Source organism: Microcaecilia unicolor, chromosome 10 (genome assembly GCF_901765095.1).
Source record: "Microcaecilia unicolor chromosome 10, aMicUni1.1, whole genome shotgun sequence".
Taxonomy (NCBI): Eukaryota; Metazoa; Chordata; class Amphibia; order Gymnophiona; family Siphonopidae; genus Microcaecilia; species Microcaecilia unicolor.
Genome location: NC_044040.1, coordinates 53,648,643 through 53,673,107, shown reverse-complemented (window position 1 = coordinate 53,673,107; position 24,465 = coordinate 53,648,643). Strand labels below are relative to the sequence as shown.

General features: G+C 43.6%; 1 protein-coding gene across 1 annotated transcript in view; it reads left to right on the top strand.

Annotated features, from left to right (window-relative positions):
- Window positions 1–24,465, top strand: part of CFTR (CF transmembrane conductance regulator) — a 442,294-nt gene that overhangs the window by 382,849 nt on the left and 34,980 nt on the right. Inside the window, exons 22-23 of the mRNA XM_030216424.1 lie at window positions 304–537; window positions 22,858–23,013. Of these exons, the coding sequence (XP_030072284.1) occupies window positions 304–537; window positions 22,858–23,013 (390 nt within the window). The remainder of the gene's footprint in view (window positions 1–303; window positions 538–22,857; window positions 23,014–24,465) is intronic.

Genomic DNA, 24,465 nt, shown 5'->3' with positions numbered 1-24,465 from the left:
GGCTGAGTTCCTAAATGTAAGGTCCTACTTTTACTTTTTGAAGCCTAAAATGTGGGTGGTTTCTAGTTAAATCAGGGTGGGGAAAAAGCATAGGCATTTAGCACTGATTTTCACTTTGAATGGGCTCTGTCGTCATTGCCGCATGGGAGCCACTAGCGTGGCTTGATAAAAGAGGCCTTTATACTTCTGTTTGGCTGAAAATAGGTGCCTAACTTAGGTCCCTAAATTTACGTGCACAGCCTTTTTTGGATATTAGCCACATTATGTAAAAATTGCCTCAATGAAATATGTATTGCTTTTCAGATGCGGTCTGTTGGCAGAGTTTTTAGATTCATTGACATGCCCCTTGAAGATACAAAAAGTGGAAAAGACAAGCAGCTCCCAGGTGTTCTTGTAATTGAGAATGAGTATACAAGGAAGGACAGAGATTGGCCATATGGAGGCCAACTGACTGTCAAAAACCTATCAGCAAAATATACAGATGGCGGGAGTACTATACTGGAGAATATTTCCTTCACAATAAATCCTGGACAAAGGGTGAGATCTTAATTTTCTGTCTTTGTAGAAACTGACTTTAAATGCACATCATTAATTTCAATCATTAATAACATTTCAAAATTTTTGACAAAACTCTAAATTTCATTTCTACCTGTTAAGGAACAGTTTGGTGCAAGGACTCCTCTCAGTGGCACCTTTCTGTTCCTGTAGGAGTCTCCTCTTATACTTCCTTCACTAATTAGCAAAGTTTTCTCAAGAGAGTGGAGAGGTGTTGCATATTGTTATTATTACATTCTTCAACGTTCATCTCCTTGACGTCAACAACTTGAACTTGGGTTGTCCGGTGTATGGATTATACCTAAGATGGAGATCTTCAAATCTCATTCTTTTGGCTAAGCACTTAATTTCTTTCCTTGATGGAAGTTTAATTATGAATGTAGAATTTGCGGACAAACTGACCCAAGATTGCAGGGCAGCGAATAATATAGCATGAGATTCCAAGAGCAATAACACATCATTGTTCTGCTGATTATTGTGAATTCTCAAGTATCTTTATAGTAAGTTTGCTGAGTATGCTAATTCAGAGATAGGACCACATACTGTCTTAAGAATTAAAGAGGCATGCTGGCAAAACTGAGATTTGAGTTTTTGCACCAGATTTGCTTTGTAACTTCCATTGCATGGCTTACAAGGTATTATAAGGGGTAAGATTGGGCTGTTTGGAGCATGGCTGGCAAGTGGGATAGGTAAGTCTTCTTTACTATCCTTTTCTATTTTTTTTTTTTTATTTTGGATTTGCTCACACCTTTTTCAGTAGTAACTAAAGGTGTGTTACATTCAGGTACACTGGGGTATTTCTCTGTCCCTGGAGGGGTTACAATCTAATTTTGTACCTAAGGCAATTGAGGATTAAATGGCTTTCCCAGGATCACAAAGAGCAGCAATGGAATTTGAACCAGCCACCTCTGAATGTCAAGGCTGGTTATCTAGCCACTAGGCTACTCCTTCACTTTTCTATAACCTTGTTCTGTTCTGTGCTATGGATTAGAATCTTGCTGATCTTCCCTTATATTTAACATTTGGAGTTCATTCGCTTCTTATATATACTGTTTTAGCTTTTGTAAACCATCTTGGTGTTGTGAAAGGTAGAATAGCAAACTATAATAAATATAAACATAACGCCTATTTTCCTAACAGGAAAAATCCAGAAATTGCTGAGGTGGGAATTTAAAAACAGGCAATGAGTGATTTCATAGGTAATATGAAGTCTGTTGATAAATTTGAGGCATCTCCTGGATCTGTTAGAAATAGTTCCGCACCTGAGGACATTTTGTTTGTTACTTTTATTGAGACAATAGCTAAGGCTAGCTCTTTTGATTTATAGACCATCTTGCTTTCATGAAGTAATTGGAAGCTATGCTGGCTGCTCTGCGCATGCCAAATACGTCCAAAAAGGACGTCCCTGATGACGTCTGCCTTTTCCGCTTTGCCTGTGGCCGTCCCTGCGCCTCCCTGTGCCGCCCGGGAAAGGAAGACGCCACGCCACTCACCCCTTCCATGGTCTACTGCAGGAAGGCTCCGATGCGGCTCGGGTTCCTCCCTTCCGTGATCCTAGCAGGAGAGCGCAGTTGAGGACGTCCATCATCCACGTCTTCAACACCCGTCCATCTTCTGCCCCTAGGTCTCTCTCAGCCAATCACAGTGCGTCTCAGCCAATCACAGTGCGTTTAGCTCAGCTAAACGCGCTGTGATTGGCTGAGAGACCTCCAGGTCTCTCTCAGCTGAACTAAACGGGATCACGCAGTGAAGGATGTCCAAAAAGGACGTCTTTTTGGAGGTGGGTTTTTTTTTGTTACAGGTGAAGGACGTCTTTTTAGAGGGTTGGGGGGGGGTTGAGTGAAGGACGTCCAAAAAGGATGTCCCTGACAACATTTTTTTTTCTTCAGATTCTTTTCTTTGCCCCAACGAGAGGTGTAGACCTCCCATTAGGTTTTCCACGGTAAGGGGATCGGAAAACAGTAGTGCATCTCATTATAATAGCCTTGCAACTGTAGTGCAGCTCATTATAATAGCCTTTGGATCATTTGCATTCCATTTTCGTTAGCTGCTACCGAGAGAGGAAAATGCCCTTTTGTGCATGTCCCTGTTTACTACTTGCACATTAAACTGGCTAGAACCAGTTTAAAACCCACGTTGCTGGCTCGTTAACTTTAGTGCGTCTAGTCCTAAGTCAATGACTGGCAGTAAGGGCTCAGGCTGTAAATAGGCATGTGCTAGTTTTAATATTTGTACACACCTATTTCCTGGCCCATTAAAAAATGGCGCTTTTCCCACCTGTGGTAAAGAGTGGCCCAGTGTGTGCCCAAAAGACGCGCTCACGTTACCGCAGACCTCTTTTTACCATGGCTTTGTAAAAGGACCCCAAAGATAAGACTGACTTTTATGCGGTCATATTAATGCAGTGAACCTGCCTGGTTAAGTATTAAATATTGGCAGTTAACCAGCCAAGGGCCAACTCCACCCCCAGAGTGCCCCCAGAATAGCCAGTTTTCAGTTTGGCACTAACTGGTTATTTCCAGCGGCACTAAGTGGTTAAGTGCTGCTGAAAATTAGCAGTTAGCCCCAAACAGATGATTTAACTGACCAGGAACCGTTTCTGGCCAGTTAAATCACTTTGAATATCGACCCCTAAGTATTCTTCTATCTCCAGCAGGTGGTAGATATCAGCTGTGCAGCTACAAAATTTAATTGACTATTTGTTGACTGGTTTTCAGAAGTTAGGTAATGAGACGGCCTTATTAGTGAGATTGGCTGCTGCCTGTTTTCAGGTACTTGGGAAATACCTGTTGGTGCTAGGTCCCTTCTCCTCACACCCCCCCCCCCCCCCTTCCGCGAATCTCTCTGGGCTCCTTCTGTCTTTTCTCCATCAATTGTGACAAATGTGCCTGTCTTGGGACAAAGGGTTTTTCAGCTCATTCGGAACTTACCAGGAAGATTAATTATGCCTGGAATTGAGGGTTGTTATTCAGACACCTCAGCTGTACCAGTAGCTGCACCAGCAGAATCTGTTCAAAGATGTTCCCGCTGTGGAGCATACTGGTCAGCATCGGGGACCTGCTCTTTTTGCCATGCATATAAGCTGGGCATAACAACATAAGAATAGCTATACTGAGTCAGACCAATGGTCCATTGAGCCCAGGATCCTGCTTCCAACAGTGGCCAATCCAGGTCAAAAGTACCTGACAGAATCCCAAATAGTAGGAAGATGCCATGCTACCAATCCCAGGACAAGCTGTGGCTTCCTTGTCTTTCTCAATAACAGATTATGGACTTTTCCTCCAGGAACTTGTCAAAAACTTTTTTTTAACCCAGATACACTCACCAGTGTAGCCACATCCTCTGGCAATGAGTTCCAGAGTTTAACTATTTGTTGAGTGAAAAAATATTTCCTCCTGTTTGTTTTAAGTAGAGAGGATTCAGAGCCATTTTGGATTCACAACCCCTCTTCTAGCATTTCTCAGATAAATGAAGTGCCTTGTGGTTCCCCTGCTAAACCATGGGTTTGGCAGCCATCTTATCGGTGCAGATGTGCTCTGCCCCTCCTTTTCAGGGGAACTCTCTGGCACAGCTGAAATTTCTACTTTTCCTCAATCTACCTCTATCTTTTCAGGCATTGATTACATTTCCTGCCCAGATTTCAACCTTTCTCTTCACCAGGCATATTTGCTAAAAAGGAGAACACTCTCATCCACTGCCTATGCATCCTTGCATTGTTCAGTCCAGGGATTTGGAGGTAGAATCCTTCCATTCTGCAGTCTCAAGGCAATCTCCCTTGTTGACTTCTGGACTCTCTCTTGTAAAAGACACTCTTGAGGACAGAGAACTCGCTCCGGAGGAGGAGGATGACCCCAAGTTTTTTCAGCTTTCTCGGAAAGAGGAACTTCTAGTCCTAATTACTCAGTCTTTGGAAGCAGTGGAAACTGACTTTCCCCCTCTCTCTCCCTCACTTTAGGGGGCTTCCATTATGTGAGGTCACAAAGGGCCCCATTAAACCTTTCCAACCCATCAGGCTTTCTGGATCTTATCTTGGCTAAATGGGAGTCTCCTTTTGCAGGTCTTAAGTTGGGCAGACCTATGTCCATTTTATATTCTCTTCTACCTGCTGAAAGGGACCTATTTGAGCAGCCTAAAGTGGATTCCTTAGTCACAGCTGTCACTAAGAAGACTACAATTCCTATAGAAGGGGGTATCGCTCTGAAAGACTTACAAGACAGTAAGGTAGATGATACTCTGAAACACTCTTTTGATGTGGATGCCTTCAAGCTGCCATTTCTTGCTGTTATGTAGCTGGGGCCTGTCTTTGTTGGATACAAGGGTCTCAGGGATCAGACTGTGATCAGGACCTTTCTCCTGAAGTGTCTCTTCCACACCTCACCCAGCTGCAAGTGGTCAAGATTAAGCCATGAAGGTTATTCACAGAAGGTTATATCTACCTTGTTTCAGGCAAGGAATATCTCGACATCTGCAGCTTATGCTAGGGTTTGGTGTACATATGAAGGCTGGTGCTCCCAGAGAGCTTGGCTTCATCATATAGATGAAGTCCATTTTCTTAAGGTGGTGATTCATCTTAAACCCCATCTGTGTGCAGTGTGCCCTTCTTGGAATCTTAGTGCTCAAGGTGCTACATAAAACTCCTTTTGAGCCCATGAAGAGGGTATCAGTAAAGGACATCTAATATTAATGTTTAACATTTTGTACTTATATTCCGCATATGCCTTACAAATGCAACACAGATTACAAATTAAAAGAAGACTGGGAATAACCCAGGAAATTACAATTCAAAAAGCAAACAAATGAGCATACCAGAAAACCAAAATTTGAAACAACAATTAACCAACATTTGAAACAACAATTAACAGCATTTAATTAACCACATTTTAAAATAATTCCTGAAACTTGGAAAGACTGTGTTTGTCGCCGTTGGCATTCCTGGAGGATTTGTAAAGTTGGAGCAGATGATTCTCTTTTCAGGTTAGTCGAGAGAAATGTTTGAATTTTTTTAGATTATGGTATATAAAATAGTTTATAATAGTTTAGAAATTTGTAGAATTTGAGCATTAGATTTGATCTAGTTCTTATTTTTAATTCTGTTCTCCTGATGACACCAATTGTGGCGAAACATGGTTCCGTCTCAAGAATGGATAAAATGTTTGGATATATCACTTGGTTGTCACTGAATCATCAGTGCTCCACTGGTATAAACATTAAATTTCTTTTGGGGACGAGCTAACCGCCAGAATTGTCTTCTTGGGAAAAGACTCAGGGCCAGATGCACAAAGGTCCCATTAAGAATCTGTCTGCATCTCCAAATCGGTAAAAATTTACTGATTTAGAAACACAGAGGGATTCACAAAGAGAATCGCATGCAAATGAGCCGCTTGTTGCTTTTGCGACCTAGTTCATTTGCATGCGATATGGGGGAAGCCAGTCGGTGAGCTGAGCATGCGCAGAACAGTCAATTGCTATCTTTTTGTTATGCCATTAACTTGACTTTTCTGTACAAGTTTTCAACTTGATTGTAATAAAAACATATTTTAAAAAATAATAATAATAATAAAAAAAAGAAAGAATCCATCTGCATTTCCAAATCGGTAAAACTTTACCGATTTAGAAACACAGAGGAATTCACAAAGAAAATCGCATGAAAATGAGCTGCTTGTTGCTCTTGCGACCCAGTTCATTTGCATGCGATATGGGGGAAGCCAGTTGGTGAGCTGAGCATTCGCAGAACAGTAAATCGCTATGCGTGGCTACTCTGCGCATGCTACAGACGGCTCTCATACAAGCAGACAAGCTGCGTGTATGAAAGCAGTAGATGTAGTCCTTTTTTTTTTTTTTTTGCAAGCACAAAAGCTCGGGTTTTTTTTTGTTTTTTGGATGGACAGAGCTGTGTTGGGGTTCCCTGCCTCCCCGCTGCTGGGGAAAAAGTGGAAAAAGCCTAGAATATGCTCGCTCTGGGCTCTTAGGAATCAGGGCTTAGTTCCACCTCCCAACTGTTCCTGCTGCTTCCTTCTATTGCCCTACTGTCATCCTGGATTGCCAATCTCCCAAAGATGGACTCTCATTGGCTGGCTACTGTCCCAACTCCTCCTCCCTGCAGGGCTTCCCTGATGACATCACTCTAGAGCTATGAGCTGACTGGATCCGAACTTCCTGGTGTCCCCCTCCAGTAGTGAGTGGGCAGGACATCCCAGACTGACACTGTCCAATTGGTTTAGCCCCTCTCTGTTGTGCTTCTAGCATGGGGGATGCTGTTTCCCAGCAGAGGCTGTTTGACCCTTGTCTTCCTTGCATTTTTGTTAAGTCACCATTACTTTTATGCTTTACATTTACTGTCCCCCCCCCCCCCCCCCCATTTCTTGCCAGTAAAATGTCATTTGAGAAAAGAATCATGGCATGGCTTTCATACACAGCTTTCATACGCGCAAAGAAGCTGCATGTAAGCTGGTGTACTTTTGGGGGGAGGGGGTTGTGCTCCATTTTCTCTGCCTGTTTCTCCCCTTCTCCTACTTGCGATAATGAAGAACAGGCAGGTCCAGACCTCCCGTTAAAATTTCCACAGTAAAGGTAGGGGGACTGCTTTTGTGCATGGGGTTGGAAACGGCAGTGCATCGCCTTGCATACACATTATAATAGTAATTAGCTCATTATAATAGCGTTGCATTCCATAACAGGAAAATGGCTCAGAGAACCCTTTTGTGCATATCCCGTTTTACTACTTGCGTGCTAAACCGGCTAGAACTAGTTTAAAAACCACATTGCTGGGTCTTTTAGTGCATCTGGCCCTCAGCCTGCAGATAAGTGTTTTTCATACAAAACATTGTTTGGACTGTGTAAGAACTGAATAGCTTTCAAGCATTTTTTCGGATTTATTTGAGGCCTTGAAGATCTAATTAGTTTTTGGACATTTAATGAAATATTTAGGTAGGCAGGGTTTGGACATTCTGCTGTGATGATGGCTGGTAATGAGTATATTGAATGTCGCTGAAAGTCATGGTTCTAGTATGAGACACTTGGGTCACATTGATCACTCTGAGCACCAATCACAAAAATTTTATATATTTTTAAATAAACGGTAACATGCAATTTTGAGATTAATGCATAAAACAGGTTTCTTAATTATAGAGATTTGATTTTTCCAGAAACTGAACATTGATTGATACCCTGGTATATGTTTGTGATTAAATTTTAACTGCCAGACATTTGACCATTATTCTAATTTTTGGAGATCTCTTCTCATGGTTTCTACTCCCTCAGGGGTATTCATTCTGTTGAAGATCTTCGTGTTACCCTCAGGGGGAGGAATGCTGGCTTCGGCCTAACCCCTGGTAAGCCTTTCCTCAGCTGAGAGGTGCCCAGCTCTACCACCGGCTGCCTTTCAGGTGCTGTGGAGGACTTGCAGCTCATCTGCATATCCTTACAGCCTTCTCCGGGGTGACACCCAGGTCCACTCCGATCCACTCAGGGCCTCCGCTCTAGGTGCCGCGGGACATTTTTCTCTTTACATCTAATCTTCTTCCCAGTTGCTAAAGTACCTCAGTCATTTATGGCCCCTATTCACATTCTTTTCCTAGCCCTGTCCCTTCCTAATCTTTTCCCTCACCCCCTACCTCTCTCCGCTACAGGAACTCACTGCCCATCCATCGACTTCATCACCTCACCTTCTCTCCTACCCTCTTCCTCCCTCTTGGCTTTTAATCTCCGCCTCTTTCTTCCGTCCATTTTGCCTTCCCCATTCCACCTAAATACCTCTCGCCTTCGACGCCTTCGTGGCCACACCTCTCCTACTCTCCTCCGCTCTCTTTTACTCCTTCTCTTACTCTCAGCCGGTGACATCAATCCCAATCCTGGCCCCCCTCACCAACTATTATCTCAACTCTACAGAACTCACCGCGACCTCTCTAACCTCAGCTCTATTTCTCTACTCCCCTCCTCTTCTCTGCCCTTCTCTTGCGCCCTAAGGAATGCCCGCTGTATCTGTAACAAACTCGCCTATATCCAGGACCTCTTTATCTCGCGTCACCTCCATCTGCTCGCCATAACAGAAACCTGGCTCTGCCCTGATGACTCTGCTTCAGTCGCAGCCCTGTGCCATGGCGGTTATCTATTTTCACATACTCCTCGCCCTGCTGGCCGTGGGGGCGGTGTTGGACTACTTCTTCCTCCCTCCTCCAGATTTCAACCCCTTCTTCCACCTCAATCTCACTGTTTTTCCTCCTTTGAAGTCCACTCTATCCGCCTTTTCTCTCCTCTGCCTCTTCGGTCATTTATCATCCTCCTGATAAGTCCCTCAATTCTCAACAGTCCCTTTCATCCTTTCTCAGTGACTTTGACGCTTGGCTTGCCTTCTTCCATGATCCTTCCTCCCCCTCTCTCATCCTTGGTGACTTTAATATTCCTGCTAATGATCCTTCCAACTCTTATATTTCCAAGTTACTCGCTTTAACGTCCTCCTTTAATCTCCAACTATGCTCCACCTCCCCCACTCATCAAAATGGTCACTGTCTTGATCTCATCTTCTCCTCCAACTGTTCACCCTCTAGTTTCCTTGCCTCTGATCTTCCCTCCTCTGATCACCATCTTATAACTTTCACACTTAAATCGCCTCCCTCCCAGTCCCGTCCTATCTTATCTAATTTATCTAGGAATCTTCACGATGTTGACCCTTCATCTCTATCCTCCCATGTTTCAAACCTCCTCTCTACTGTGGCACCATCCACGTCTGTCAACGAGGCTGTTTCTTCTTACATCAATACTCTATCCTCTGCCTTAGACACTCTTGCACCTTTGATGACCCGCCCTGTAAGGCGTACAAAACCCCAACCTTGGCTGACTTCTAATATCCGCTACCTACGTTCCTGTACCTGCTCCGCCGAACGCCTCTGGCGGAAATCTCGGGCCCTTGCTGATTTCTTACACTTTTCATGCTGACCTCCTTCCAATCTGCTCTTTTACGTGCCAAACAGGATTATTATATCCAACTGACCAACTCTCTTGGCTCTAATCCTCGACTTCTCTTCACCACATTGAACTCTCTCCTCAAGGTGCCCCCTCCCCCAACTCCCCCTTCATTATCTCCTCAGACCCTTGCTGAATTCTTTCACAACAAGGTTCAAAAGATAAACCTTGCTTTCTCTACCTCATCACCTCTCCCTCCACTAGTCCGTTCCCCTCTCTCTCCTTCCCCTCATTCCCTTTCCTACTTTCCTGAAGTTACTATTGAGGAAATTACACTTCTGCTTTCTTCCTCAAAATGTACCACCTGTTCCTCTGATCCCATTCCCACCCACCTTCTTAATGCCATCTCTCCTGCTCTTATTCCTTTTATCTGTCACATTCTCAACCTCTCACTTTCCACTGCGACTGTCCCTGCTGCCTTTAAACATGCTGTGGTCACACCTCTGCTTAAGAAGCCTTCACTCGACCCTACTTGTCCCTCTAATTACCGACCAACTCCCTCCTTCCTTTTCTCTCCAAATTACTTGAGCGTGCAGTTCACCGCCACTGCCTTGATTTTCTCTCCTCACATGCTATTCTTGACCCACTACAATCTGGTTTTCGCCCTCTCCACTCAACCGAAACTGCGCTTACTAAAGTCTCCAATGACCTATTACTGGCTAAATCCAGAGGTCAATATTCCATCCTCATTCTTCTTGATCTTTCTGCTGCTTTTGACACTGTCGATCACAGCATACTTCTCGATACCCTGTCCTCACTTGGATTCCAGGGCTCTGTCCTTTCCTGGTTCTCTTCCTACCTCTCCCTCCGCACCTTTAATGTTCACTCTGGTGGATCATCTTCTACTTCTATCCCTCTGCCTGTCGGCATACCTCAGGGTTCTGTTCTTGATCCCCTCCTCTTTTCTATCTACACTTCTTCCCTTGGTTCATTAATCTCATCCCATGGCTTTTCCTACCATCTCTATGCTGGTGACTCCCAAATCTACCTTTCTACCCCTGATATCTCACCTTGCATCCAAACCAAAGTTTCAGCGTGCTTGTCTGACATTGCTGTCTGGATGTCTCAATGCGACCTGAAATTAAATATGACCAAAACCGAGCTTCTCATTTCCCCCCCCAAACCCACCTCCCCGCTCCCCCCGTTTTCTATTTCTGTTGATGGCTCTCTCATTCTCCCTGTCTCCTCAGCTCGAAACCTTGGGGTCATCTTTGACTCTCTTCTCTCTCCTTCTCTGCTCATATCCAGCAGATTGCCAAGACCTGTCGTTTCTTTCTTTACAACATCCGTAAAATCCGCCCCTTTCTTTCCAAGCACTCTACCAAAACCCTCATCCACACCCTTGTCACCTCTCGTTTAGACTACTGCAATCTGCTTCTTGCTGGCCTCCCACTTAGTCACCTCTCCCCTCTCCAGTCGGTTCAAAACTCTGCTGCCCGTCTCATCTTCCACCAGGGTCGCTTTACTCATACTACCCCTCTCCTCAAGACCCTTCACTGGCTCCCTATCCGTTTTTGCATCCTGTTCAAACTTCTTCTACTAACCTATAAATGTACTCACTCTGCTGCTCCCCAGTATCTCTCCACACTCGTCCTTCCCTACACCCCATTCCCATGCACTCCGCTCCATGGATAAATCCTTCTTATCTGTTCCCTTCTCCACTACTGCCAACTCCAGACTTCGTGCCTTCTGTCTCGCTGCACCCTACGCCTGGAATAAACTTCCTGAGCCCCTACATCTTGCCCCATCCTTGGCCACCTTTAAATCTAGACTGAAAGCCCACCTCTTTAACATTGCTTTTGACTCGTAACCACTTGTAACCACTCGCCTCCACCTACCCTCCTCTCTTCCTTCCCATTCACATTAATTGATTTGATTTGCTTACTTTATTTATTTTTTGTCTATTAGATTGTAAGCTCTTTGAGCAGGGACTGTCTTTCTTCTATGTTTGTGCAGCGCTGCGTACGCCTTGTAGCGCTATAGAAATGCTAAATAGTAGTAGTAGTAGTAGTTATCCACAAAAAAGCAAACTTGTCCTGCTAACACTTCAACAATGTCTTTCGCAAATATATTAAACAGAATTGACTCACCATCTTTCACTACTCACCTTCCTTTCCTCCAGTTGAATTTCATTAACCACCACCCTCTGTCACCTGTCAGTCACCCAGTTTCCAATCCGGTTCATCACTTTGGGTCCTAGGTTCAGTTCACTCAGCTTATTCATGAGTCTTCAATGAGGAACCATATCAAAGGCTTTGCTGAAATCCAAGTAGATTACATCTAGTACATGTCCTTTATCCAGTTCATTGGTCATCCAGTCAAAGAAATCAATCAGATTCATTGGCATGATTTTCCTTTGGCAAAACCATGTTGCTTCAGATCCTTCAACCCACTGGATTCTAGAAAGTTAACTATCTCTTCCTCCAGCAGTGACTCCATTATTTTTCCTACCACCAACGTGAGACTTATTGGCCTGTAGTTTCCCACTTTTTCCCCTATCACTGCTTTTGTGAACAGTGACCACATCTGCGCATCTCCAATCTCGTAGAACCTCTCCTATCTGTAAAGATTTATTAAATAATTCCTTCAAGAGGTCCCACCAGGATTTCTTTGAGCTTTCTCAATATTCTGGGATGTATCACATCCAGCCTTTATAGCTTTGTCCACTTTCAGAATTTCAAGTTGTTTATAAATGCTTTCTTCCTTGAATGGTGCAATATCCACTCCATTCCCGGATGTAACCTCGCCAGCCATCCGTGGTCCTTCTCCAGGATTTTCCTCCATGAACACCAACGAGAAGTGTTTGTTTAGCATGTTTGCTTTATCCTCATCACTCTCCACATAGCTGTTCTCAGCATCTTTCAGTCTTACAATTTTATTCCTAACCTTCCTCCCAATTTATCGGAAGAAGATCTTCCCACCTCTCTTTACATCTTTAGCCATTTTTTCTTCTGCCTGCACTTTTGCTAGCCTTATGTCCCTCTTCTTTGAGCTTAATCCGATAATCTCTTCCTTGATCTTCTTGTTGTGTTCTTCTGTATTTCTTGAACACTGCTTCTTTTGCCCTTATTTGTTTGGCCACATGTTTGGAGAACCATACCAGCTTGCTATTTCTCTTGGTTTGTTTATTTTCCTAGTATAAAGATCTTTTACCATATTTATGCAGCTTTCAGCTTGGACCACTGCTCTTTCACTTCTCCTGTGTCTGTCATGCCATCAGCATCTTCCTCAAGTACTCTGCTGCTAGGTCTGCCAGTCACCCTCCTCTGATGTAAACTTTCTGCACTGGAGGGGTATGACTGGCAGAGCTAGCAGTAGCCTGCAGCTGATCTGGGGAAATTACAAGATGGTGAATGGCAGGGAGGCAGTAAGAAAGAAAAATATGCTGATTCTGGATGGTGAGTGGGGAAGAAGAGAGACTGAGAGAGATGGTAATGTTGGAAGGGGAGGAGAAATAGAGATAGAGCAATACTGGTTCGCAGGGGGAGAGGCAGACAGAGAGGAAATGCTGCATGGCAGGTGGAGAGAAAGAGAAAGAGAGAAGAAAAATATGCTGATTCTGGATGGTGAGTGGGGAAGAAGAGAGACTGAGAGAGATGGTAATGTTGGAAGGGGATGAGAAATAGAGATGGAGCACTTCTGGTTGGCAGGGGGAGAGACAGACAGGAAATGCTGCATGGCAGATGGAGAGAGAGGGAGAAGATGCAGCATTGCATGGGGAGGGATAGAGGGGAGAGACAGGGAGGTGATGCTGCATGGCAAGGGGGAAAGAGAAACAAAGAAGATGCTGCATGGCGTTGGGGGGGTTATATAGAGATGTTGGATGGCAAGGGCAGAGAGAGAAGAGTAAATGAAAGACTGGAGAATAAAAGGAAGGGGAATGGGATAGCCTGTGAGAGGGAAAATATGGAAAGCTGTAAGTAGGTGTAGTGAAAATATAGAAATAAGTAAGAAGGAATGGAATCTGAATGGACGGAGAGGTAGGAAATGGAAGAAATCTAAAATAAAAAGGATCAATATCAGAGATGGATGTAAGAGAAAAAGTAAAGAAGAGAAAGAAGAATAAAAAATGAACAGGACACCTTGGAAAAAGAGCTAAGAGAAGACAGGACCTACACTACAAGAAAAATTAAATGGCTAGACAGCAAAGAGAGAAAAGAAAAAGTAAGGTAGTGATGTTAGTCTACTTTAAAGGTTAATACATTTTAAATATAACAACCCCCCCCCCCCCTCTAGAAAATAAGGTGTTACCTTTTCGTTGGACTAAATACATTTTACTTTACTTTCCTGAGGAAGGAGGCTTTGGCCTCTGAAACTAGTCAAAAATGTTTGAAATTAGTCCAATAAAAAGGTATCACCATATTTTCCATTTTTGGTTTATTTCTATTTATTAATTTTTATTTAGTGAGTAAAAAAGTCAGTTTCTGAAATTTACATCTGCCATCTTTTTATTTTGGACAGTATAGAGGGGCATGCATCACTGTTTCTCATTCTCTGGCATTGCACTGTATGCATAGTGTGGCATTCTGGGGGGTCAGTTAAATTTTTGTCTCCATATTTCTATTTTTAGTTTGTGGTTGCTTGTGTGAAAAGGCATTGAAAGTTTTTGTAGGATTGATCTGTATTAATCCAGCTTGTTTAGTTTTCCCAATAGGTGTATTGATGTTCTACTGCCCACTGCAGTGTTTACAATGCTGCCTTTTTCTAGGTAAGCCCTTGTTATATGACTCCTGGAAGTTAATGCTAGTAGACTTTTGTTATGTGACTCCTAGAAGTTAGTGCTATTATGATATGGTAGAATTGTCTTATAGGTTTTGAGTGACTTTTGTAGGGTCTTGTATTGATTCAGAACAGGGGCAGACTGACCATTCAGGCAACCAGGCAGTGCCTGAGGGCCCAGGGCAACTAGAGGTCAGTTCTTCCCCCTTCCTGATCCAGCACTCTGTCGTCTGTCTCCTCTCCACCCAGCATTTTTCTCTGTTTCTTCCACTCCTCCCCCCTTCTGTGATCTGGCATCCCTCTCCCCCTTTTAGGCTAGAATTCCTGCTGTCAAACCTGTTCCATTGCTGAAGAAAAGCTAAGAACCTTACTCCAATTATTTCCTGATTCCTGGAAACATCTTTAGACCTGTGGTATTTAGACCTGTGGTATTTGAATCTTTATTTACAGGACAGCTCTTCAGGATTATATCCCTAGAGTTCTCAACCCAGTCCTTGGAGTATGCCTAACCAGTCTGGTTTTCAAGATATCCTCAGTCAATATGCATGAGCTAGATTTGCATGCACTGCCTTCATAGTATGCAGAACTATCTCATGCATATTCATTGTGGGTATCCAGAAAACCTGACTGGCTGGGTGTATCCCAAGGGCTGAATTGAGAACCCCTGACTATGCCATCTGGGCCTGAAAGAGGTCAGCAACCACGAAAAGGTGTTTCTCACACATAGGGTGCATTCTCTTACGGTTTTCTTTTTGATCTACCTCTTTGGACTGCCTTAGTGATACAAGGGAGATTGCCCTTTTCTCCCATGAGGCTTACAGAAGATTAAATTTATCTTACACCTGCAGTTGCTATGGTAAAGTAAACTCTATTACACCCACATTTCTAACTCCCTAATCTGTTGACCTGAGTGAATGAAGGTGAAGATTGGGGATGGTAGAGCTATGTTAAAGAAGTAGACTGATGAGGGCATGCAGGAAGAGATTGGAGTAGACTGAAAAATCTGCTGCTAAACCCATCTGGATCTGTGAGTTAAACATTTTTTCATTTTAGCACTTATAGACTGTAGTTAAATGTACACCACTTGTACAATGCATATAATATAACTGAAATAGTAAAATCATAGGCAGATTTTGAAGCATGGGGTAGTTCCCCTCCAAATGCATGTGGCCAGTTACAGGTCATTAGAGCAATAGTAGTAGTTTGGGCAGGAGAGTCAGCCAGTGTGCATGCTTAGCACCCAGGTACTGCTGTAGCCCGGCCTGCCCCCTTTGACTAATTTGCATGCTTCCTGCCCTAGCTGAGTACTATTGGGTTTGAAGTATAGGCTTCCTTTTGTTCACCACAGCCTCTATTTCTGTCTTGGTCCCAGCATCATACTGTCACTTCTGTGCCAGCAGTTCACTGTCTTTAGCTGCTGCAAAACAGCTGTTTCTTTCTGTGACCTGAAACAGCTGATTGGGCTGCAGTCTGGCACAGCTGATTGCCTCTGCCATTTTTATTTTCTAGTGCTACTGATGTCCTCTACATCGTAGCCCCAAGCTGAACTAAATAACTGATTTGCTGCCCCCACCACCATCACCACCACCAGGAGAAGAATTCAAGTCTGTTCTGCAGTCACATAGGACCTTGTAAAGGGCTGCACCCCTAGGGGAAAAAGCAAGGAAATATCCTTTAGTGGGGGCTGTTGGAATAGAAGAGAGAAGGGAAGGTATATGTGGGGAGAAAGATGAGGTTATGGCGGCAATAGGAACAGAGAAATGAGGGGTGAGCGGAAAACAGGAGGAGAGGAGTGAGAGGGGATATGGAGTGCATAGGGAAATGGAAAGTGCAAGAGGTTTAGAATATGCCACATACATCTCTTCCCATATCTTTACTGCTCCTGTGACCCACTCTCACAGCAGACCCCCTCCCCCATACAGTTACATACCCCACATCCCTCGCATATTATGTGCACAAACCCAATCAATCCTGGAACTCACCCCCTTAACCCAAAAGCAACTGCAAGAGACATGCATGCATGAGAGTTTTAATCCACATATCTATGTCTATGTGAGTGTGAGAGATAGAGAGAATGATTTAGTTTTGAGGGAATTTAGTGTGCATCGCTGCTAATCTAAGTGAATCACAATGTGGGGATGAGGAAACTTTGAACCTACCTGTCAGTCTATCCTCCCTACTCCTTGCCTCTTCTCCTCTCCAAATTATAATCTAAAACAATGTTTACAGTAAAAATTAGTGGCAAGTATGTATCTTTCTCTTGATGGTTGTATAACTAGAACTTGTATATTGTGTAACTCCATTTAAGTTTTCATTTTACATTTGTCACCTTCATAGCTGAAACTGTGAATGATTTACTTTGTTATCTACTATCTTACCTCTTGAACCTTTGTTGCCCCCTGAAAAGTGAAGTTCTTATGTGTTAGAAAGCTGTGGTTGGCTTGGCACATGTCATTCTTCCAGTTAGCTATAGCCATGTAAGTATATACTTTGTCAGGGCTAGGTAGGCATTACTGAAATGTCACTGACTTGGATAATAGCCATACACTTATTATGTTACAATAACTACTTTAAGGTAGGGAGTATCGGTTCAGTGCTGTAAATATTTTTTTCTTACCTACTATCTCTTACACTCGTGTTTCATATGCTGTAAAGTTTTTGAGACAAATCTTATACAGTTGAGTACAGTATGTTAGAATAGAAAATTAGTGTAAAAATATATACTCTTTAACACTCTGAAAATGTAGTTCATGGATAATGTCTTCTGAAAATGTTCTCAGTAGTTATCTTTTCCAGAGAAGGGTTCAGAGTTATGTCCACAATAGACCAACTAAAACCTCACATTTCTCCACCACTACTTTAATTGCTTCTCTCTTTAAAGTTTTTCAGAGCTGTCTGGGTATGACTCTGCTGTTTCCTAGTTCTGGGATTGATGCAGAAAGCTGCTCATGGCATCCAATGTGAACTTTCTGCAAATTTTAACCACTGATACAGTAATCAATCAGTATGGAAATTACTACCACGTTAAAAAGTGTGTGAGAACAAAATGAAGCAATGAACTACAGATTACTGCTGCAGTGTGCATGCACCCCTTCCTGTCAGTGTGTGAGCAATGATTGGCTTACTTACTGACAAGAAGAAGACATTTAAAAAAAAAAAACCCTGCTGCCACATGGTAGGTGGTCTCTACTATTCCCCTACCCCAAAAACATTTCCCCCAATCTTCCACCTACCTCGAGATGACTTCCACAAGTCAACCTATGATTCCTCTCCCCCCCCCAAGCTGACACTTCAATTGCCTACCCCTTGATCGCCCCATAGCCTCTCAAATAAATTGCTCTGGTCTCCAGTGGACCCTCCCTACTCCCTGAGCTTCCCAAAAAAGCCGCGGTACCTAGTGGCACCCCCAACCACCTGTGCCTCCTGGCCCCTGTGACCCCACACAATACCTTCAAGAAGAGGCAGGAACAATACCCACTGTTTCCTTCCTCCAGGCCACCATCTTCAAAAATGGCAGTCCCTGACTCCATGTGGTGCATCCTGGGACACACTTCATAGAATCAGTCTACCTTATATTGAAGGTATGCTGGGAGAAAGAGTTGGGGACCTGGGGAGGGGGGTCATGGGGAGCTGGGGATGCCACTAGACAACAGAGCTTTTTTGGGGGAGGTCATAGGGAGGTCTACTAGACACAAAGGCAGTTTGTTTGGGAGGGTTGGAAGAGTGGGTGGTTGGAGAGTCATCTTGGAAGGGGGATCTGGTGTCTGGGGGGGGGGGGGGGCAATCATAATAGCACTAACTGCTAGGAGTCACATAACAAGGACCTACCTAGAAAAAGGCAGCATTGTAAACATTGCAGAGGGTATCAGAACATCAATATACCTATTGTGAAAACTAAACAAACTGGATTAATATAGAGCAATCCTACAAAGACAGTCAATGGCTTTTTTTACACGGGGGGATGGGGATAATTGCAGCTATTTTGGGGGGGGGGAGGATCACAGGTAGGGGATAATTAGTGTAAATCGGGAGATGGCCGGTGATCTCTCAAAAGCGGCAAAATCCATATAATCGAAAGCGGCTTTTTTGACACCATCGCCGCTTTCCTGTCACTGTGCCGGCAAAAGTTCAAGGGGGTGCGTCGGCGGCGTAGCAAAGGCGGGACATGGGCGGGCATGGGCATGGCTACCAGATGGCCGGCTTTCATGGATAATGGAAAAAAAAAAGCGGCGTTAATCAGTATTTCGCCGGGTTTACTTGCCTATTAGATTGTAAGCTCTTTGAGCAGGGACTGTCTCTCTTTGTTAAATTGTACAGCGCTGCGTAACCCTAGTAGCGCTCTAGAAATGTTAAGTAGTAGTAGTAGTTTACTTGGTCCTTTTATTTTCACGACCAAGCCTCAAAAAGGTGCCCCAACTGACTAGATGACCACTGGAGGGCATGGGGGATGACCTCCCCGTAGTCCCCCTGTGGTCTCCAACCCCCTCCCATACTAAAAAAAAATAAAAATAAAAACCTTTTTTTACCAGCCTGTGTGCCAGCCTCAAATGTCATACCCAGCTCCCTGACAGCAGTATGCAAGTCCCTGGAGCAGTTTTTAATGGGTGCAGTGCACTTCAGGCAGGCAGACCCAGGTCCATCCCCCCTACCTGTTACACTTGTGGTGCTAAGTATTGAGCCCTCCGAACCCCCCCAAAACCCACTGTACCCACATGTAGGTGCCCCCTTCACCCATAAGGGCTATCGTAATGGTGTTGAGTTGTGGGGTGTGGGTTTGGGGGGGATTTGGGGGGCTCAGCACACAAGGTAAGGGAGCTATGCACCTGGGAGCTATTTGTGTATTTTTTAAACATTTTTAGAAGTGCCCCCTAGGGTGCCCGGTTGGTGTCCTGGCATATCAGGGGGACCAGTGCACTACAAATGCTGGCTCCTCCCATGACCAAATGCCTTGGATTTCGCCGGGTTTGAGATGGCTGGCATTTTTTTTAATTATCGCTGATGAAAAGGAATAGTTAATATTCATCTGTATGCACAGGCTCACAAGATCATTTTTAAATATTTGGGATGCCATCCATCGAATGTCAGATGGTAAAAGTTGAAGTCTACAGTGATTTGGGGGCTTATTTTTGAAAGAGAAAAATGTCTAAAAAGTGGCATAAAGCAGCATTTGGATGTTTTTCGAAATCTATTTTTCAGACATTTTTCCATTCTGTTCTTCTGCAGTGCATCCAAATCTCAAGAGGGCATGTTTGAGGGCGCGTTAAGGGTGGGGCCTGGGCATTCCTAAGACTTGGACGTATTTCAGCCATAATGGAACAAAACAAAACCATCCAGGACTAAACCTAAGACGTTTTGAGCTAGACCTCTTTTTATAACAAGGCACAAAAAGGTGCCCTAAATGACCAGATGACCACTGGAGGGAATCAGGGGTGACCCCCAATATCCCCCCAGTGGTCACTGACCTCCCCCACTCCCCAAAAATGTGAATAAAAATAAGACTTACCAATCTCTATGCCGGCTTCAGATGTTAAAGTCAGATCTATTGAAGCATTGTGTAGGTCCCCGGAGTAGTGTAGTGGTCGGTGCAGTGCACTATGGTGTGGGAGACTCAGGTCCCTATCTCCCTCTATCTGTCACACTTGTGATGGAAACTATGACCCCTCCCAAAATTAGCAAAACCCTACTGAACCCACATATAGGTGCCCCCTTCACCCATAAGGGCTATTGTAGTGATGTACAGTGGGGAGGTAGTGGGTTTTGGATGGGTTTTGGAGGGCTTAGTGGACAACATAAGGGAGCAATGGTGAGATGTGCACCTGGAACCATTTTTATGAAGTGCACAGAAGTGCCTTCTAGGATGCCCCATTGGTCTCCTGGGATATCTGAGGGATCAGTCTACTAAAAATGCTGGCTCCGCCTACATCCCAATTGCATGAATCTCGACGTTTAGCACTTATTCGTTTTGTTTTTTAATGGACCAACAAACAAAATGACCAAAGCACAACACCTTGTTTGAAACAGTATTTTTGAAAAAAAAAATGTTGACATTTTTCTTTTTCGAAAATGACCTTTCCTATTCAAATTTTGGATGTTTTGTGCAAAATGTCCAAAATTGGACTTAGATGTCATATTGAAAATGCCCCTCCACATCTACTAGTAGTCACCCTGTCAAGATCACACTAAGGAAAATCAACGAGAGTCAAAAAGAACCACAGATTAATGTATAAAGATCTGCAGATCTTTCTCAGTATGGCAAATGTGCGAGTTTGTGTCAACCATCAGGAAAATGATTAATGGGACAAGTTTTCATAGGAGGATGGTTGGCAAGAAAGTAGTGCTCTTTGCAAAGAGTAGTGTTGACTGCCTTAGATTCACCAAAAAACATCTGGATGACCCAGAAAACTTCTGGAATAATGTTATCTGGAAAGATGAAACAAAAGTTAAACTTTTCAGTCACAATGACAAATATTTTGCAGGTGAAAATGAAACACTGCCTTTCAAAGTGAGAACCTTATCTCATCTGTCAAGCATGATAGTGGAGCTGTCATGGTGCAGGACTAATTTATAGCATTAGGACCTGGACAGCTTGTCATCAATGATGGAACTATGAATTACGCTTTCATATCATAAAATACTAGAGCTATAGCTGATGAAGAAAATATTTCATGTCCTCACCTAAAAGGAGGAAGTGATGTCACCAGGAAAGATGGATGATAACTGTAGAGCTCTGTCTTTAGCCCAAGAAATTCCCAGCCTGTAGGCAATTCAGTGCAGCTCCCAGTGCCGGCGAAGCTGATCTTCAAGGATAGAAAGAGTGGTGCAGCTGGATGGTGTCCAAAAAAAACTTGAAAGCAAGAGAGGGCCTGCACAAATCAGTAAGAAGCTGGCAGCCTGTACTACATTTGGAACTAGAGCAATGGAGGATGGCGGTGTGCACTCAGCCCAGTTGACAGTGCGTGCAGAGCATGCGGGTCCTGACTCACCGGGTTCAGCCACGACACTGGGGGTTATGAAAGCAGATCTCCAGGAGTGGATGCAGGTAATGAAATTGGAAATCTCCTCCATGAAAGAACAGATCAGAGAGACGATTCAAGACTTAAAGAATGACCTGGTGGAGCTGGGCACCCGAGTGGATAGAGTACAATTGAAGATAGATACAGTGGAAGTGGCGGTAGGGGCCCAAAAAGGATTAGAGGATGTCCGATCTGAGCTGCATGAGTTAGCATATAAATTAGAGGCAAGTGCCATGCCTTCTCCTGCTCAGGATGTTGACTTTGATGACAACTCTTGCTTAAGTTTGTTACCTAGAGGTTTTTCACTACATTATTATTATGGGTTATGAAGGGAGAAAGGGCAAGCAAGATTGAATATATGTTGGTGAGGGAAAGTGGGAAGTATATATGATGGGGGGGGATTGCTATGAGTGTGCTGTTGCGGGGGGGGGGGGGGGCGAGTGTGATTGTGTTGGAAATCTGTTGAGAAGAGGGTAATTGGATTGTGTCACTGGCTTCTGAGAACTTCCTTTTTGGTTTGTGGGAACTAGTTGTGAGTCCCATGGAGGGTTGGGTTGGATGGGAGAGGAGAGGAGAGGATGGGAAGGGGTAGTGAGTGGAATGAGGTGGGGGTGGGGGAGGGTGGTTGGGGGTGGGAGTACAGTTTTTGTGGGGGGTGGTGACTTGATAATGGGGGTGAGGGGCTTAAGTTGGTGTCATGTAATGTACGGGGTCTAAATTCCCCGTATAAGCTGAAATCATTGTTTAGAATGCTTACTCAAGTGAAAACTTTGGTGTGTTCTGGTCAAGAAATGCCTCTTTTGAAAGCCCATGAGAGATGTGTTAGGGATCCCAAATTCCCTGTGATATATTGGGCCTCAGCTGGAGGATCCTCCAAGAAGGGGGAGTTGGTATTTTGTTTGCCGGAAGGGTAGGATGGGTCAGAAGGGAAAGGCACGTTGAATTCTAGAGGAAGCCTGTGAGTAAGGATGTCAATGATGCTACAGCATGAAGACTTTGGGAACAGGTGAGAGCAAGCGGGCAGAGCTGGGTGTGGGAAAAAAGACGCCTGACTGTGCAGAGAGAGAGGGTGGGAGGGATGGGAGGAGGGAGGTATAGTCGGGGGGGGGGGGGGGGCTCAGAGAGCAAGCAGGCAGGGCTGGGAAAGAAAGAGAGACACCTAACTGTGTTTGGGGGAGAGGCCAGGAGGGACTCCAGATACTCGGGCGGTCCGGAACTCACAATTTTTGGAGATCCAGATTCTCAGGTGGTCCAGATTTCTGGCATCCAGATTTTTGGACTTTTACTGTAAAAACTGATATTGTAATACATATTTCTAATGGGGAGTGAAACGAAAAGCACCTACAGAAAATTCATTTGTGTTTTCTGATATATGCAAGGTTCTGAGACACTTTCTTTCTTTCTTTCTTTCTTTCTTTCTTTCTTTCTTTCTTTCTTTCTTTCTTTCTTTCTTTCTTTCTTTCAATAGGAATTAAATCTTTGATTTGGTGAAGTGAATAAAGATCTCTCTGTCAAAAATCTTCCTAAGTCATGATTTTTGGTAAGTCAAACCCTCTGTACCTGGAATAAAAAACCATGTAAGTAAGTTGCGTTTTTATTACTTTTTCAGGTGGGCTTAATAGGAAGAACTGGATCAGGGAAAAGCACCCTCTTGTCTGCCCTATTAAGATTACTGATTGCAAAAGGAGAAATTGTAATTGATGGTATATCCTGGGAGAATATCAATCTGCAAAAATGGAGGAAAGCATTTGGAGTTATACCACAGGTAAATGTGTATGAAAGTGATTTTTTAGCGGTCCTTTTACAAAGGCTTGCTAGCGTTTTTAGCATGTGCTAAAAATAAGCATGCGCTAAATGCTAGAGATGTCCATATATTCCTGTGGGTCTCTCTAGTGTTTAGCACTTGCTAATGATTAGCACGCGCTAAAAATGCTAGCGTGCCTTTGTAAAATACCCCCTTAATTATTAAAATTGGTTGCTAGCTGGCTCCATTCTCATAACATACTAATCTATGGGGCCCTTTTGCTAAGCTGCGTTAAAAATTGGCCTGTGCTATGTTTAGTATGCAGGTTTCCCATGTGCTGAGGCCACTTTTAGTGTGGCAGTAAAATGGATTCAATTTCTGTTTATCCATTCATGGCCATGTGCTGATTAACGCAAGGCCATTAGCGTGTGAGCCCCTACAGCCACCTGTTTACTAGGTGGACAGTTGCCTCAGTGCATCTCATGGTAGTGCCTTTATAACATACAGTAAGCACACATTAGTGCTTTGGCTGCTTAGTAAAAGGGTCCTTTTGTCTGGTACTAATCAATTGCTTGCAAAAGCTTCTGGTTCTGATTTCCTTATTAATTTTCCTGAGAAAAGCAGGGTTATAAGTTCATGCATGTGGTGGTGGAATAAGGACTGAATCAACCTGTCCTGAAACAAATGGAGCCAGTTGGCAACCCTAAAAGATTTAGGGCCCTGTTTACTAAGCCGCATTATAGGTGGGTTAGCGTCTTTAACATGCGTTAACCATGTACACATGTTAACTGTGTACGCGCACTAATTGTAGGTGCATTAAAAACACTAACGCGCCTTATTAAACAGGGCCCTTAATTAGGTTCAATGCTTTTAAAATATTTTAGAATACAAATTATTAGCAAAAAGAAGAAAAACATGTTCTGCTTCCACTGGCTGCCTTGCTGGTTTTTTACCCTTTTTTTGTTGAAGACAACCCTTAGCTAGGAATCCCATTTGTCTCCAAAGGAAGCAAAGTTGCTTACCTGTAACAGATGAACCAGTTTACCAGCCATACAAGACAAGAGCTGTTCTCCCTGACAAAGCTGTATTATTGAACCTGAGAAAAGCATAGTGACCTTGGCAAACTCCTGCTTATATGTTTGGCTCATACCAGAAAGTTCAGTAAAATATGACCAGCTTGTATGACTGGTGAATTGCTATCTTCAGAGAACATCTTTTACAGGTAAACAGCTTTGTTTCCTTTGACAACGCAGGTTCAATATTATACAATTCTGAGAATGAGTAGGCATATCGAAAATGCCTCTCCATGCGTTTTTTAGAACTCTAAAAATTAGGCACAGCCTCTCAACATGTGGCTGTCTTAAAAGGTTTTTTTTTTTTTACAAACACTGAAACATCCTGAGAGCAAGCCAGCAGTTTAGAAAAGCATGTTTCATTAATATTGACTTTCAAGGAGAAAGAAATTAAAATACA